This window comes from Neolamprologus brichardi, chromosome 1, assembly GCF_056152115.1.
Source record: "Neolamprologus brichardi isolate AB-2024 chromosome 1, ASM5615211v1, whole genome shotgun sequence".
In the NCBI taxonomy this organism is placed as follows: Eukaryota; Metazoa; Chordata; class Actinopteri; order Cichliformes; family Cichlidae; genus Neolamprologus; species Neolamprologus brichardi.
In genome coordinates, this window is record NC_142104.1 from 23,656,404 (window position 1) to 23,671,852 (window position 15,449).

Sequence of the window (15,449 nt, forward strand, 5' to 3'; positions counted from 1 at the left end):
TAAAATGCTATGTCATATTCTGCTGTTGTGTATAATCCCTAAAGAGCTGGTCATTTTTAATGCTCATAATGTCTTTTAGCTTACCACTGAGCTAGTCACCATTCCCTTAGTGGCATAGCCATTTCAGAGGAAGAGTTAAAATGAGCACCTCTATACATCTGTCCAAGGCCCAAAAGGCACCGCCACTCTGGATCAAATCCCATATTCCCTTCTTCCTCATCAATTATGAAGCGGAGCCTGGAAACACTGTGGCATTGCTGAAGGCTGTCAGGCCAGTGAACAACCGAAGAAGTCGAGGTGAAAAGTTGTTTGACATGACAAATCACCTTGACCTGAGATTCACCCTCAGTGCCATGCTGTTTTCAGTGGCACTGCACACATGCATCTCCTTACTGCACACTGTTAGAGTAAATAGCAATGTAAAACTTCTTGGGTTTAAGCACACTATTGCATCCCGTTCAATTGTAGATCCACAAGGATCCGAGACTTTTTATATGCTTTATGGCAGAATGCAGTTTTGTTTTTTGAGTTACTACTGCAATTACTACAGCTTCATAAATCAGTGTTTGGTCATTTGGCAGTGTGTTTTATTAGCAGACCATTTGCGAACAAATAGTGTTGAAAAATACCTCAGAGCTAGACTGCTGTGACAAACACACCATCTGTCACGAAGGTAGAATTCTGTGCTCTGATTCTGCTGTAAGTTTACTTAAAATTATTCTGAGGAGAAGCAAAAGTCACCATTACTTTACAGTAAATACTTTTTTTACAGAACAAATATGTACGTATAAAGATAGTTTAGTGAAATGATAATTTATAAACTTTTTATTGTCCCTGATGGATTGGCAGCATCGAGATTGAGCTCGATTTCATCATTCTAGCTTGTCCAGTTGACAAAAGAGTCTCACTACAAACTCTATTTACAGGCAGTCTTAGACGATGGAGTCTTTTCACTTGCCATTGATTTTTTTTCTTTTTTTTCCACACATGTGCTTTACAGGTTGCTAGTGAAAGATCATTAGACGAACAGGTTTGTCAGGGACATTGCAATTAAATGGCGAAATAAATCGTCTGTTGCTACAGGTTTTGAGTCTTATTTATATGTAAAGTGTCGCACGCTGCAAATGATGCTTAGTGGGTAACTCTAACAACACTGGGTCTTAAATTCAAATATACAAACTGATCATTAAATGTTTAAAACTCGAGGTTGTAGAATGGGAAAAACACGCTTTGTCCATGTGATGCCTGCCTTCAAGCAGCTGTCTGTTTAATTTTCCATGTTACTTTGCATCTGGATTATGCTCCAATACGGTGAGCCATAAATATTTACAGCTAACACACAGTGCTGTATGGTGTAAAGTCAGAGCAGGAGAGATATCACACCATAAAATGAGATTGCACTAGACTTGCACTGAACAGTTTCCTGGACCTCGATCCTGGATTAAGAGCAGAATCCCTTTGGATTACAGTTTATGATGACCATTAGGAGTTTTATCCTCGCGGTACTTAAAACACAGTCCAACTACATTAAGACCTACTCAAAGAAGATTGTAGGGATTTGGAATTTTTGAACGGTTTAAAGTTCAGGCATTTAAAGCACTTATCACTCACTCTGCATACGAATGGGAAGCCGGCCTAGTCCGTGGTGCACTTTTGCTCATGATGATGGAAGGAAGTAGGGTATTTTGTAGAGAGGGATTTGTTTTCCCTGATGGCTTATACTGCCACGGTGATCTCATTATACACTCATTTCCGACCACGAACTGTCAGATAATTTCACATTAAGCTCCGAGGCAGTTTCTAATCTTTACACAACATTTACCTTAGATTAATGCTCTGCCAGATTTCTTTGCTGACACGTGAGAAATATCATCATCAGTTCCATGTGCTTTCCATACGTGCTCATGTTTTGTTTTTCTGCTTTTTGAACTCGCTGCCCTACATTACTTTTAACGAATGCATTCAACATTCAGCAAAAAAAAGACAGAAACACAAGCACATATTCACTGCTGACACAAAGGACGTGTGTCAGCACTGAATATGTGCTTGTTTGAATTTAAACAGTCCTACTAATCAGATAGCATTTTTATTCACTTTCAGAAAATGATGCCAGTCAGTTTACATGTTTTCACTTTTGTTGTTCTAATCGCAGTTAGCACTTTCATTTAGCTGTTGTGCAAATCACTGCCGTGTCTAAAATATGCACCAGCTGTACTTATATACATACTAGTGTTCAACAAAGTTGTGTTAACAGAGTTAGTTCTAAGAAAAAAAGGTCAAGTACAGTACTGTCATTTAATCTGCACACAGACAAACGGATATGTTTCTTTTTATAATGTACTACATTATAAAGCCCTGAGATTTGTTTTTCTTTTCTGTCTGATGCCTGTATGATGTGTGTGATATATATTGGCCAAACAGGCCACTTTTAGAACCAAACCATTTTCACACCATGAATACTGACTTTTGAGTATAAACTTAATGTCTACTTTATTAGTTAAACCTTACTTGGAGAAATGCCTTAATTCTTCATGTCAATGCTGGAAACATTCATCAGAGATTTTGGTCCATGTCATACTGACATGATAACATAACACAGTTCCTGCAGATTGGTCGGCTGCACAGCTATGATGCAAATTTCCTGTTCCACCACATCCCAAAGGTGCTCTATTGGATTGAGATCTGGTGACTGCCGAGGTCATTTGAGCACAGTGAACTCATTGGGTTATGTTCAAGAAACCAGTTTGAGGTGATTTGAGCTTTGTGACATGGTGTGTTATCCTGCTGGAAGCAGCCATTAGGAGATAGTACACTACAATCATAAAGGGATGGATACGGTCACCAAGAATATGCACATAGGCTGTGGTGTTTGAAGGAAATTTGGTACTAACGAGGACAAAGTGCTCCAAGAAAATATCCCACACGCCATCACACCACTACAGCCACCAACACCACAGCCCTAAACTGTTGATACAAAGTATTATGATTCTAAGCTATCATGTTTTTTAATCCAAATTCTGACCCTACCAACAAGATGTCACAGGAGAAAATGAGACTCATCCGTGCAGACCAGTTTTTGTGATCCTATTTTGGTCCATGTGAATTGCAGGCTCAACGTCCAATTCTCAGCTAACAAGCATGACTGCTGTGGTCTTCTGCTGCCCATCTGCTTCAGCATGTAACATGTTGTGCATTCAGACTTTTGCCTTCCTATCAGCTCAAAGCAGTGTGGCCATTTTCTTCTAACCTCTGACATCAGCAAAGCATTTTCACCCAGGTAACTGCCGTTCATTAGCTTGTCTCTTTTTGGACCAGCCTCTGTAAACACTAGAGATGGTGGAGGAAATTCACAGTACATCAGCAGTTTCTGAAATGCTCAAACCAGCATGTGTGGGACTGCCAACCATCTCACATTCCTAGTCACATAAATCACCTTCTTCCCTTTTCTAATGCTCAGGCCATTTGAGTACAGTGAACATACATGTTCAAGAAACCAGTTTGAGATGATTTGAACATCAGCTGACATCAGAAGATTGCTGCTTTCACCAGATAGGCGGGATGGACGTGGTCAGCAACAATACTTAGTTAGGCTTTGGTGTTTAATTGGTCATCTTCATCATGTCTATTTTCAAACGAGCTGCTATCATGTGACTGGCTCATCATGTGAAAGAAGTCGCTGGGTTACCTCTTAGTTAGTAGTCTCTTAGTAGTTTGATGATGTTGTTCTGTATATACGCGTGCTACTGGAGTTTGGACCACTTCAGACATGTTTCATCCAACAGGGCTGTAGAAGTACAAATGACTTTAATGCCAGTATAATCATTTTTATATTCATTGGCCAAATAGCAATTTCAGGGCAAGCTAGTTCACATTCGAAAGTATATAAAGATAATTCATTCACACACATCAAACAAGCTGAAATCAGAAATATAACAATGTTACAAAGTAACTGTTTTGTTGGAACAAAACAGTTACTTTTATTATGTGTATTATATCTAGGACCCCCTGGGAATGTGGTCGGACATTTTTCATTAATTTCTCACATTTGCACACAAAACAATTAGCCAATTAAGAGAACAAAAACAACTGCCTGATAAAAAAACAATAATGATTCCGATTCTTAATTGAAAAGGAAATTGCCATAGACGAAAATAAGTTCATGTAATCACACCTCAAAAGAGATGCACATAATGCAAACTGCAGTATGTGTTGACACTGTGACAATGCCAGTGGAGCTGGTTGTGTTTTTACAGATTGCGTTAGCAGTTAAAGATGTATCACTTCTAGCTGAAGATATAAAATGCCTTAATTTGATTAAGAAAATGTGACTGCGTTCATGTGATTTTGTAGTTCAGTGTCTTTACTTGTAATTAATATGTTGCAAAACCAAACAGTGAACGAGAGCAGTCTGACAGCAGATTCTGCTCAGGGCAGATTAAGTGACCTGCTTCGTGAGCGAGTGTGGTCCGTCCATGTTTCTTAGCCGAGGCCCACACAGATACAGATGCACCAGACGAACTTCGTCTCTCACTCTCTCTCTCTCTCTCATGCATGCTCCCTCCTCTCTCGCTCTCTGTCTGTCTCCTTCTCTCTTGTTGGCTCACAGCTCACACAGCTTGCCGGGGATAAGGCCTCAGCCACAGCGCTGTGACGACAGATGGCAACTGGCTCAAAAGGGTTGGCACGTCATCGGGAAATGTGCTGCACCAAAGATGTCCTTTTTAATTAAAAGATTTTGATCTGTAGTGAACTGCAGAATGTTGGAAAAAAATGAAAGACAGCATGTGGTCTGAAATACAAGAACATTATAAGAACGGATAATAAAGAAATATACTGTATCCTCCTCTCTTCAGTAGCCTGTGCCGTCTTCCATTCAGCGTTGAATACTCTAAAGGGCACAGTGAGCCAAGTACAGAGTGGGTGGAAATTTGGAACAAAATACAAAAGGGTGGCAATTTGTCAAAAAAATTTAGAAAAATGATCCATCAAGTTTTAACATGTCCTATAAAATACCTCTTATCCACCTCTCATCAACTTGTGAAAATATGTCATCCGGCTAGAGCAGCCCACATCACTCTTATGACAACTTTTTGCACCTTGATTTAAAGTGTATGGCACCACATCTTTATTTAACAAGCACTTAGAGAAGGTTGTCAGCAGCAGTGTTGTGACATTTGTTCAGAGGTTTCTTGGCAGCACAGAGACTTGTCTGCCCCTGACATTCAGGCTGGGCTGCAGACCTTTAGAGTCAGCTGGACAGAGGGTGAGTGCTACGCTATAATCCAGGAGGCAACACGACAGATGGATAACAATGTAGTATATGAAGGTTTTGTACTCACTAGAGATGGTGAATCGCTCATGGTACGCCATGCCTAGTCAATGAGCAGCGTGAGGTTGATTTTTAACGTGTTTTCCCTTGCCGTTGTAAATTAAAGAAACAGACCCAACTGCTGCTCCAGACATGCTACATAACATGGAATATGTCAGGACAGATCAACGGTTGTGCCCACGTCTCAACAAAGACAGACACTTGAGCTGACTTGAGTGGGTCACAGGGGTCCCCCAAGTACCACTGTGTTGTTTCATTGAGGCACAGATGCTCACATGTGGATTATTCTGTCTGTTTCAGACATTCATCGATTTGACAGCAGCTGATTTTAGTGCAGCCCCTCTGGAATTGTCTTGGCTCCAGCTTACATTTAACATGCAGAGTGGAGGGAGACTGAAGTTTGTGGAGAAGCACAGAAAGAAGGTGTGATTAGTATGAAGTGCTGAAGACTGGGTTTTATTTTCAATGACAACTTTGGTGCATTTATTTTGCCTGTTCTGTGTGTACTAAAGTACTATAAACGTAAAGTTTACTTTGTTTTTGTTACTTTGTTACCTTTTTTTTTTTTTACATTAGCTGCCCCGTTAAAATGTAAATCTGTGTAAATGTAAGTCTCTAAATGCATTTCTAAATTGTACTATAATGTATTTCTATTATATTGTATTACCATGTATTTGTAAATTGGATTTTTTTTAATTAGAGCATAATTATTTATTACTGACCATGTATGGCATTTGCCACTGTGACAAATACTACCATACAATTCTAACATTGTTATACATTACTGCTAAATCAACGTCTTATAATTTGACTGGATACGGGAGTATATGGTACATGTAAGATACATAGACACAGGTTATAAATATACATAAAAATACATACAAAATGTCTACCTACAATTCAGGACATCTGTTGGCACCTCCCACAAGGACCCATATGAGTATTTTCTGCTCTGACACCCTTGTGATTAAGATGTGGCTATGTTTAGAGAAGTAATACTACTTGGTCGGGGTCAGATCACCTTCATGGTTAAATGAACTGCAATACTTTTCTGCAGAGGGCAATTTGGCAAGCCATTACAATGAAGCTTGTTCATCACCAAAATGGTTCCCATGCTCCCCAAAAACTTTTTTTTTTGTTATCTCTCAGATTGGATTGTTTCTACAAGGATTAGCTTGTGCATAAGCGTGACTTTTTTAAATATTAGTTTATTTTAAAGTAGCTTTTCTCACAGTATGTTTAAAATAAAAGTAAGACTTCGACAAACATAAAAACAATTTGATCAGATTTTACTTGCAGCGTGAAATTGCAAATCGTCTTCTTATAATTTGCATTTCCTGTGACTTATGGAATTAATATCAGATGTTTATTGCAATATCCCTTAATGTTACCCTTTGGTTAGGAAGAAATAAGTGGTTAAGTTTTACACGGAGATTTATGCAACCAAGCACATGTTTCTCTTGGTAGCAGATGGCAGTCTTATTTGCACAGTAACAAATCACTCATATTGCCATTGACACTAATGGCTGTGGAATTGAGTGGGGACACTGGGGCAGCAATGCAGTCTTACATCCATGTCCAATCAGTGCGAAGCAACACAACCTGTCACAATAATTATGACAGAACTATTGAGACAATTTTTTGGCGACAGTCTCACCGTCCCACAAGTGTTCCCCTTGATTGGCCTTGGTAGCTTGCAAAGTCATTGTCATTTCTCACAACTTCATTACTTGGTGGCACAAAGCAATTTCCATCGTCTTTGCTTCTCCTACTTTGTTGCCCCTAAAGGGAGCTCACACCGTGTACGCATGGCAACACCTTGTCGGAGAGACAAGGTGATGTCTTCCGAGTGTCTTTCAGAGTTATCCCTTATTTTAATGGTAACGCTTTTATTCGTATTCTAATGATTTACCCATCATTGATGCTTATTGCTGATTGAATTCAGGTGTGTGTAATGTCTCCTCACTGTGGCCCCTTATGGGATGCACTTAGAAAGGCTTGGAGCTTGCTGTGCTGTTGCCCATAAGGCTCATTGCATTTATAATCTTGCACTTTAAATTCTTGGTAATGTTTACGCTTACCTGAGGAGCTGACCACATCTTCAAGCAGGCTAATGAGTTGGCTGCTGTTTGTGGCTCATCCCATTCTTATAGTCTATTTACTCACACACTGTCCTTATGTAAATGCATTTACAGAACAAAGTCAATATCACATAATGTAAATATTATAATAGGTTTTGTGTCAATATATGTGAACAAAAAGTTATGCGTTTGCAAGAAAATCTACTTAAAAGTTATGAAAAGGTAAAATATTAACTATGCAGTGTTTTATCTTTAGTCACTTTAAAAAATGTAATAACTTTAAGCCTAAAGTACATTATTTTTTAGTATAATAGGCACTCATATTTATCAGTTTGGGACTTTAATTAAGTTTTTTTTTTTCTGCTTAAAGGATCTGAATTCGTCCTCCACGACTCCAAAACACACACAGCGACTCGCACGCAAAGCACATGCTCTCCATGCGGTGTTATCGTTGCACTTAAACATCAGATGAGTAGATTAGTGTTTTAATCTTGCTCTGGATCTGAGTCATCTCACTTCCAAGTTCTCCCCTCAGCCTGCTGTGAAATATTTTATCTACTCAACTGTAAATAAGTGCTAACAAGATTATCAGATTACCCTTCATCCAGGGCACCCGGCGACTGCTGGGCACAGTAACAGCGATGATGTAAAAAAATCCCACTAAGATAATTGTGTTAGGAGGCACCATTTTAATGCAAATTTTCCAAAGGCTCACAAAGCTTTAGGGCAGCTTAAAGCACTTTTCCCATTTGCAGTATTAACTGTATTTCTTCTGTTGCCACAAAAAAGCCACATCGAATATAAAGGACGTAGTTGAAACTGGACTGTGGTTGAAAAAAAAAAATCCCAGTGTTTTCTCTCTATATGTTGAGAAACTGGGCCAAGTGTAATTGAATTGACAGAAGTAAGTTATTCTGACAATTTAAAAAAAAAGATATATTATTTAATATTTGTATAAATAATGAAATCCTTTTTACAAGTTGGGGAAAAAACTGCATGTTGATGTTGCAGATGGTGCAGGGACTATATTTTCATTATCCTCCTCTATGATGTTGCCATCATTTATACCACAGCAGTGAAACAAGGAATTTATCAAGCACAGATACTTCAAAGTCATGCTGTCAACTGGTTGCTGTTTTACAATTGTGGTTTAAACTGGATTTCATGTTGCTGCTCAGGTACAGCGACTAGGCCACTATGAGCCAAAAGAGAAAACAAAAAGGATGAGCTCTCTCTCTCTCTCACTACCCAAAACATATTTATATGCAAATTAGCTTGTGAAACAAAAATGATTCAAATGCTTGATAGGATAATGTATTTAATCTGTGGGATTTGAGTCGTTGATGAGGGAGAGGGCACGGGATATTTCTGAAGAAACACAGGGATGTGGGGGGGAGTAGAATCGGAAAAGTGTCTCATCCCTGTCTCAGTCGCAGTCGATTGGTGAATTGCATGTAGCAGTCAGACTTTGTGAATTTATGTGTGATACGGATTTTTATGAAGTGCAAGTAGTGAAGGCAAGGGAAGAAAACAGGCTGAGATCTAAAGATGAGAGCACTGTCACTGGAGACTGCTCTTCAAGGTCTGTAAATAGATGGCAATATATATATAAATACATATATATATATAGTGTGATATGTATTGGATCCTGAAAATCATAAAGTGTACATTTGGAAGCAGAAAGTCTGTGGAATTTTACAGGATGTTCTCTCCAAACCAAACACTGTGATTGGCATTTAGTTGGTCCTGTTTCTGTGTCCAAGTGTGGTGACGGCACCTGCCTATTCCTTCTGTTTGTCTGCTAGTGTCTTGTCCGGTTTTCTCTCCGTCTGCTTCATCTGTATCTGTCTCTCTGTTTTCTTGGTGTTTGTTGCTCTGCATCCTTGGCAGCATCTTAGGATTTCTCCTCAGCCTGTTCACTCTCAGTCTGCTCTAATGTTTCTTTTAGAAAAAAAAAACTTCCTCGAGCTCAGTTTGTGAATCAGAAAATGTAGAAATTAAATTACGAAACTGCCCTTCGGAAAGTGTTCCATAAGGCATTATAGTAGGCTCCTATAACAGTACACTGAACGGTGTACAGTATGTCACTTTAAAAAACAAAGAAACAACGTAATAAATATATGAATTATTTATAAATATGTCGATTAGTAGCATTTTACTTTACACCACTATTCATTTTTAAATGGGCTATAAGATATAGTAATGTAGCTGTAAGCATATTCTAACTGATTATTAATATATTTTTAACATCTACAAGTCCTCATTAAGGCACCGTGAGTGTGGTGTGTGACTGTGGTGCGTGAGTAGAAAATAGCAAAACACTCACACACAGATTTATTTATATATATGTGTGTGTTCCAGCTCTCCAGTAGTAATATCCTCCTAATTCTGTCTATAACGCAGTAATGTCCTATATTTTTAACGGTTTCAAATGTAACACTCTGGTTTCCCATGCATGTCAGCTTTCTAATGTGTTGTCAAATGAACCTTGTTCCTGAAAAATTCCCATATGTTCGCTACACTCCCAGAGAGATATAAACAATTTACAAAAACACATACCAGCGGATGACACGCAGCGCTACAACTGACAGCTAGCAACCCGGTTTAATGGCCTTCTTACAAGACATCGCGTGATGTCACTGGCAGATTGCATATGTCAAAGATGGTTCATTTGATCCTTGTCGCTTGGTGCCGAGCAGCAGTGGAAGCAAATACATTAATAGCGCTCATCTCTGCCTTCTGCTTCTCTGTCTCTCTCTCTCTCTGCCTTTTTTCTAACATCGCTCTTGTCTTTTTTCCCCCCAATCTCTCAGACTCACGCTTTCACACACAGGTGGTCTGGTCATGGTATGAGTGAAATCAAAGACAAGCTGAAATGTTAAAAACAGACGCAGGCTGTATGCAGTGTCATTACAAAGCCTCAGATGTTACCATGGAGCTACAGTAGTGCACTAATGCGTTCTTCTCTTTTCATTTTTATCTTCTTTTATTTGTGCTTTATTTTTGTCGCAGGCTTTGTGCCGTCTGTCTTTGCTTTTTATTTCTTTATTTTGTCTGACAGTATCAAAATTAACAGAAGTTTAAGTAGCACTAAAGTGATACATTAGTGAAAAAAAATGAATAAAAATGCAGTGATTTTGTGGACTTTAAATTAAAGTCCACATAATTTTCCACATATTTATATTGTTAATATATATTGAATATCTGCTAAACCAAAGTGCTGCTGAATTAATTTTTATTGCTTAAATGTAAGAAGACGTCCCTTTTTGGCTTAGTTAGCTTTACTTTTAACTATCCTGCTTTGCTGACCCATCGGAAACCATCCCCCCCCCACACACACACAGACATACACACACACACACTAGAAGTCTCCAGTGTGTGCTGTTCAAAATCTAAAGTCAACCATGAATACAGAGGCTGACAGGCCAATTATCAGATGTACTCCCCGTTCTGCATCCCCACCTCTGAGGGGAAGCAGATGTGAGAATCCTGTCACTTTTACTCAAGCCAGCACAGTTACATGGCCCAACAACAAAAGGCACAGCCTTCACAATAAATGGAGATGGACAGAGATGTAAACCTTGTCATGCAGTTTCATCTGGTGGATTTCCACATTTCAAGCTTCAGAAGATGCAATAGAGTGTAGTGTCCGTCCGACTTCCATCCCCTCTATAGTTTCATATAAAACAGCATTTTTGACGTCTGATGCTTTGGCATGCACTGGTGCTGGTAGAATCCTCTTGGAAAATTTTGACTACCATCAAACATTTCAACTTCTATTAGAAATAATCACAATTTCAATCCCTGACATAACTGAAAAAGCATCTCTTTGCTTTGCAGGTGAATGTAGCTCCAGCATGTGTTAAAGCCTTGACCAGGATGCTGTACTGTCCATACTGTCGTGGAATGCCTGGGCTCAAATCCTGTCCCAACTACTGTCACAACGTAATGAGAGGCTGTCTAGCAAACCAGGCAGACCTAGATTCTGAATGGAACCTCTTCATTGGTAAGATTTGAATCGAGTGCCCTTGCACCTGTTTTTCGTTTTCTCTTTCTTTGTAGGTTCGTCGACATGTGTTCAAATTTGAGCTTGTACTTCTAAGGCTGCATGTTTCTTTTCTAAGGCAGTGCCTTTGAATAGTCTCGATGGGAATTCAGTAGGATGCGCTGTGATAGATTCAGCTTTAAAGGATTTTAAAGAGACAAAACTGAAATCTTATTTGTGAAACCATTTCTTCTTTTTCTGTCTGAAATGTTGTTTGCTATTGCTGGAACCCTGGCATAGTGCTTAAAGCTCTAGTCCCTGCTGTTTGGGATTGATAAAGGAGAGTAGATCCTAGGCAAACACATTTTCTATAGTGTTTCCAGCTGAGCATGGTGAGTAATATAGCACTTCAGTTTGGCTGTAAGCAGCCGGCTGCTGTAAGCCCTCCTGTTAAATGGATACCAAGAAGGCATATAGAGTGTTCCCTCTGGATCTTTTGTAGGCCAGTGCTTTATTTGTTATGTACCCCAATCCCATCCTCCCACCCACACTAACAGATTTTTTTTTTTTTTTTTTTAAATGGGGCACCATTTTTTAAGAGACATCCCCAAAGACTGTGTGTCAAGTGAACTGCACTTCTAAGCTTTTCGCTGTTTTGTGACAAGCCTGTCATTTGAGAAACCATGAGATGACGTACCGTTTGTTCTCTCCAATGGCACGTCTGAAGTCTCAGATCAACATGGGCCCCCATGCACTGAATGAGATGTCTCACAGCTTTATGACATGTGTTAAAAAGTTAGTGTCTTGTTTGGTTGTGAAGAGGAAAATCTATTGTCGCAAAGGGATGATGTGCTTGACAGTAATGGGAAAAGCTGTTGTTGCAACAGAATGATGAATCTAGTTAGACCCAAACACCCTTGGGGTGTCAGAAAAAGTGTATTTTTTTTTTTATTCTAAATCACTTTTTTTGTGCAGACATGGGTTTTGCTTTGGAAAGCCAGTGTGTTTCATTGTATTATAATTAGAAATGCAGAACCCAGGGGATGTTTATTTTTTGCTACAAAAGATTTGTTTTTGATGTCTGGTGACATTTTGTATTTGTTATCTGTTGCTAAAGTACTGTACTTCAATTTGCTTACCATGCAGCTCACAAGAAATATTGATCTGCCTTTCAGAGACAACTTCTAAATGTATCACAGGTCAGTTCTCACCACTGAAGCATAACTTTACATTATAGAAATTTATGGATTGAACCCCTACACAATCTGTCATTGTCCTCCTTTCAAATCATCAACTATTAAGGGAGGTTAGATTAAAAGCCTCGAGAACCCCCAGTGGCATTTACCTGTGGACTTTGCTCATGTTTAAATGTCACTATTGATACCATTGATGGTATCAGTAGTTGTATGACCACAGGAGAAGCTCCAGGCTGCTGTTTTATTATTCCACAGCAAGAAAAAGAGGAGAAAAAAAGCATGTATAAAGTGCTGTTTCTTTATTTCATTAAAATCAAACTTATAAATCTACATTTTTATTTGCTATACCAAATCTACCAAGAAAAACACTTACTTTATTTCTGGCAAGTAAAATAGTTACTAATGTGTTTACAAGCGCCGTGCTCCTAACACTCCAATACACAACAAGAAAATAAATAATATATATATATATATATATATATATATATATATATATATATATATATATATATATATATATATATATATATTCGCACACAATACTTAATAGTACCAATATGCCTGTAACATCTATTTTTAATGATGGTCATTTTGAAATGTCACGGCAGAAAAAAGCACAGGTGTAGTTAGTAACATTAAGGTGAATTGGTGCCAGAGCCCTTCTGCTGTAAGACAGACCCTGTGGCTTAAAATGAAATCATAATGTCATTTATTACATGCCTTGTATGTCTGATATTCACCATGGAAATGTGATCTGTAATTACATTGAAGAACACAGAAATAACGGACAAAATTTGTGAACATTTTGTTTTTACCTCTGGTTTATTTGCCAGGTAATTGCTGGCAGGCCAAGTGTTTTCAGTTTTTTGGGTTTGAATAATTTATCATTTGAAGTTTTTTCTTTTTAATCTTCTTTCCTGAGAAGGATTTTTCTTATACTGAAATACGTTATACTTAATAATAGACTTCGCTAAATGTCAGTAGATTTGCAACCTTACTGACATTAAAATTATTAAACTTAATACACATGTCATTTAGACTAATAGAAATAAAATCCTGTTGCAATAATCAGGTTCTGGCTACGTGTTATATTGCACTTTAGTGTATCTAAACCTTGAAAGGCAGATTTTAATAAGCTTGACTCCATCACTGTATGAAAACAGCTTTGCTTTCCTACTTTCTCTTTAAATATTTATGGAAATGTTCTTTGCATGTCTGCTCAGTCACCAAACACAAAACTCACAGTGACTTCGGTCTTTTCTCTCTCGGCACCTAAAAGTTGCGTCACATCTCCTGTTTGCTGAGAAAATGACAATCACAATTTATCTGCCATAAGATATGTTGTGTCTTTTGAATTGTGGAAAATGTAAAACACAGTTTGGTAATTTTATTCTTGTTTGTTTGTTAGATGATGGTTTTGGTGTTGTGGGTTTTTTTGTTGAATAATTAATTAATTAATTCAATATTATATTTAATCTATAAAATAAGCCAATAGGTCAAGCATAACATAGATTAAATATATCAAATCTATGCAATGCTCTTTACACCTTGTTATATATATTTTTAACCCTATTTAATTATTAATATTGTAAGTATTAAAAGACAGTATCACAGTGGTACTATGCAAGAGTAGGTGGTGAAATATTTTTCGTTCTATCTAGATTACACAAGTTTTTTTTTTTCCACAGCAGCCATTTTGACATGAAATAGCGGGTAAACGCAGCGCATAACCTTCATAATGTCCTTATAACAGTTGGGTTTTACCTACCCTTTCATATCAGAGTAACTGCTGTGAAAATAGCCTATGCCTTCGTTTTGAATAAAAGAAGAGAGATTGCTCTAAATGCTTTACAGAACCATTAAAATGTCTCTTAACACTGACAATGCCTCACCATGAGATTAGAAACTAAAATATTGGCAATCAAACAAATGAAAACCAACTGCTGATTTTATTGGATACATAAAAAAAAGCAGTTTGCATGTTAAGATGTCAGCATCACATTGTGTCTATGCGAGCATTAAAGCAGAAATCTGTGTAGCATTGAAACAGTAACGACCTTGGTGAATACTTTGATGTAGCCTACATATTGCTATGCAGAAGAAGAATGATCACAGCATCGGTTTCATACATATAAAGTTACAGTCACAGTACAGTAGTTTACACTTTGTAAAGGTTACTGTAATGACATTGTCACTTGCAGGCTGAAAAAAAAAGTCAGGCAGTTCATGAACAATGAGGATAAACTTGAGGAAGAAAGTGATTTACCTGCTTGTAGCTACCCGTGCTGAGTGATTTTTGTGTGTGTCTACACGTGTGTGTCTGCGTGTGTGTTCAGGGAAAGAATTCAGGGTTTGGCCGTTGGATGATCCTAGACCATCAGTCACCTGCCATTGTGACAAATTTACCCAGCTCTGCATCATGACAGACACATCATTATCATTTTTCTTGTCAGCACCTTGTTAAAATACCCTCAGAGAGACGGCGAGAGAGAGAAAGAGGAAGGGACACGCATCCTATTATTCAAACTCTACAGTAGCTTTTTAGGCTCAGGCTACACCGTGAACAACGTCATTTTTGACAAGCAAATGTTATCAGTGTAACATAACCGTCTCAGCTACACGTGGCTAAAATTAGAGACAGATAATAATTGACTGTTAACCTCTTTCTGAAATAGGAGATTTAAAAATTGCTTTGCAGCTGTAACTCCAAATGTCAGGCTTGTCACTGGATTTCACATTTCACAGTCTTAACATGAAAAGAGTTTGATGGGTGGCTTCAGTATTTTCAGCTAATTAGCCTAATTCTAGTTTAATGTTCTTGTTCAATGCCCCAGCAACCCTGGCTAATATTACCAGTT

At 38.1% G+C, this 15,449-nt stretch overlaps 1 protein-coding gene across 2 annotated transcripts in view; it reads left to right on the plus strand.

The window, feature by feature from the left end:
* LOC102798074 (glypican-6-like) overlaps positions 1-15,449 on the plus strand; it is a 143,942-nt gene that overhangs the window by 71,045 nt on the left and 57,448 nt on the right. For both annotated transcript variants that reach the window (XM_006780324.2, XM_006780325.2), the window contains exon 4: positions 11,251-11,416. In XM_006780324.2, coding sequence (XP_006780387.1) covers positions 11,251-11,416 — 166 coding nt within the window. The remainder of the gene's footprint in view (positions 1-11,250; positions 11,417-15,449) is intronic.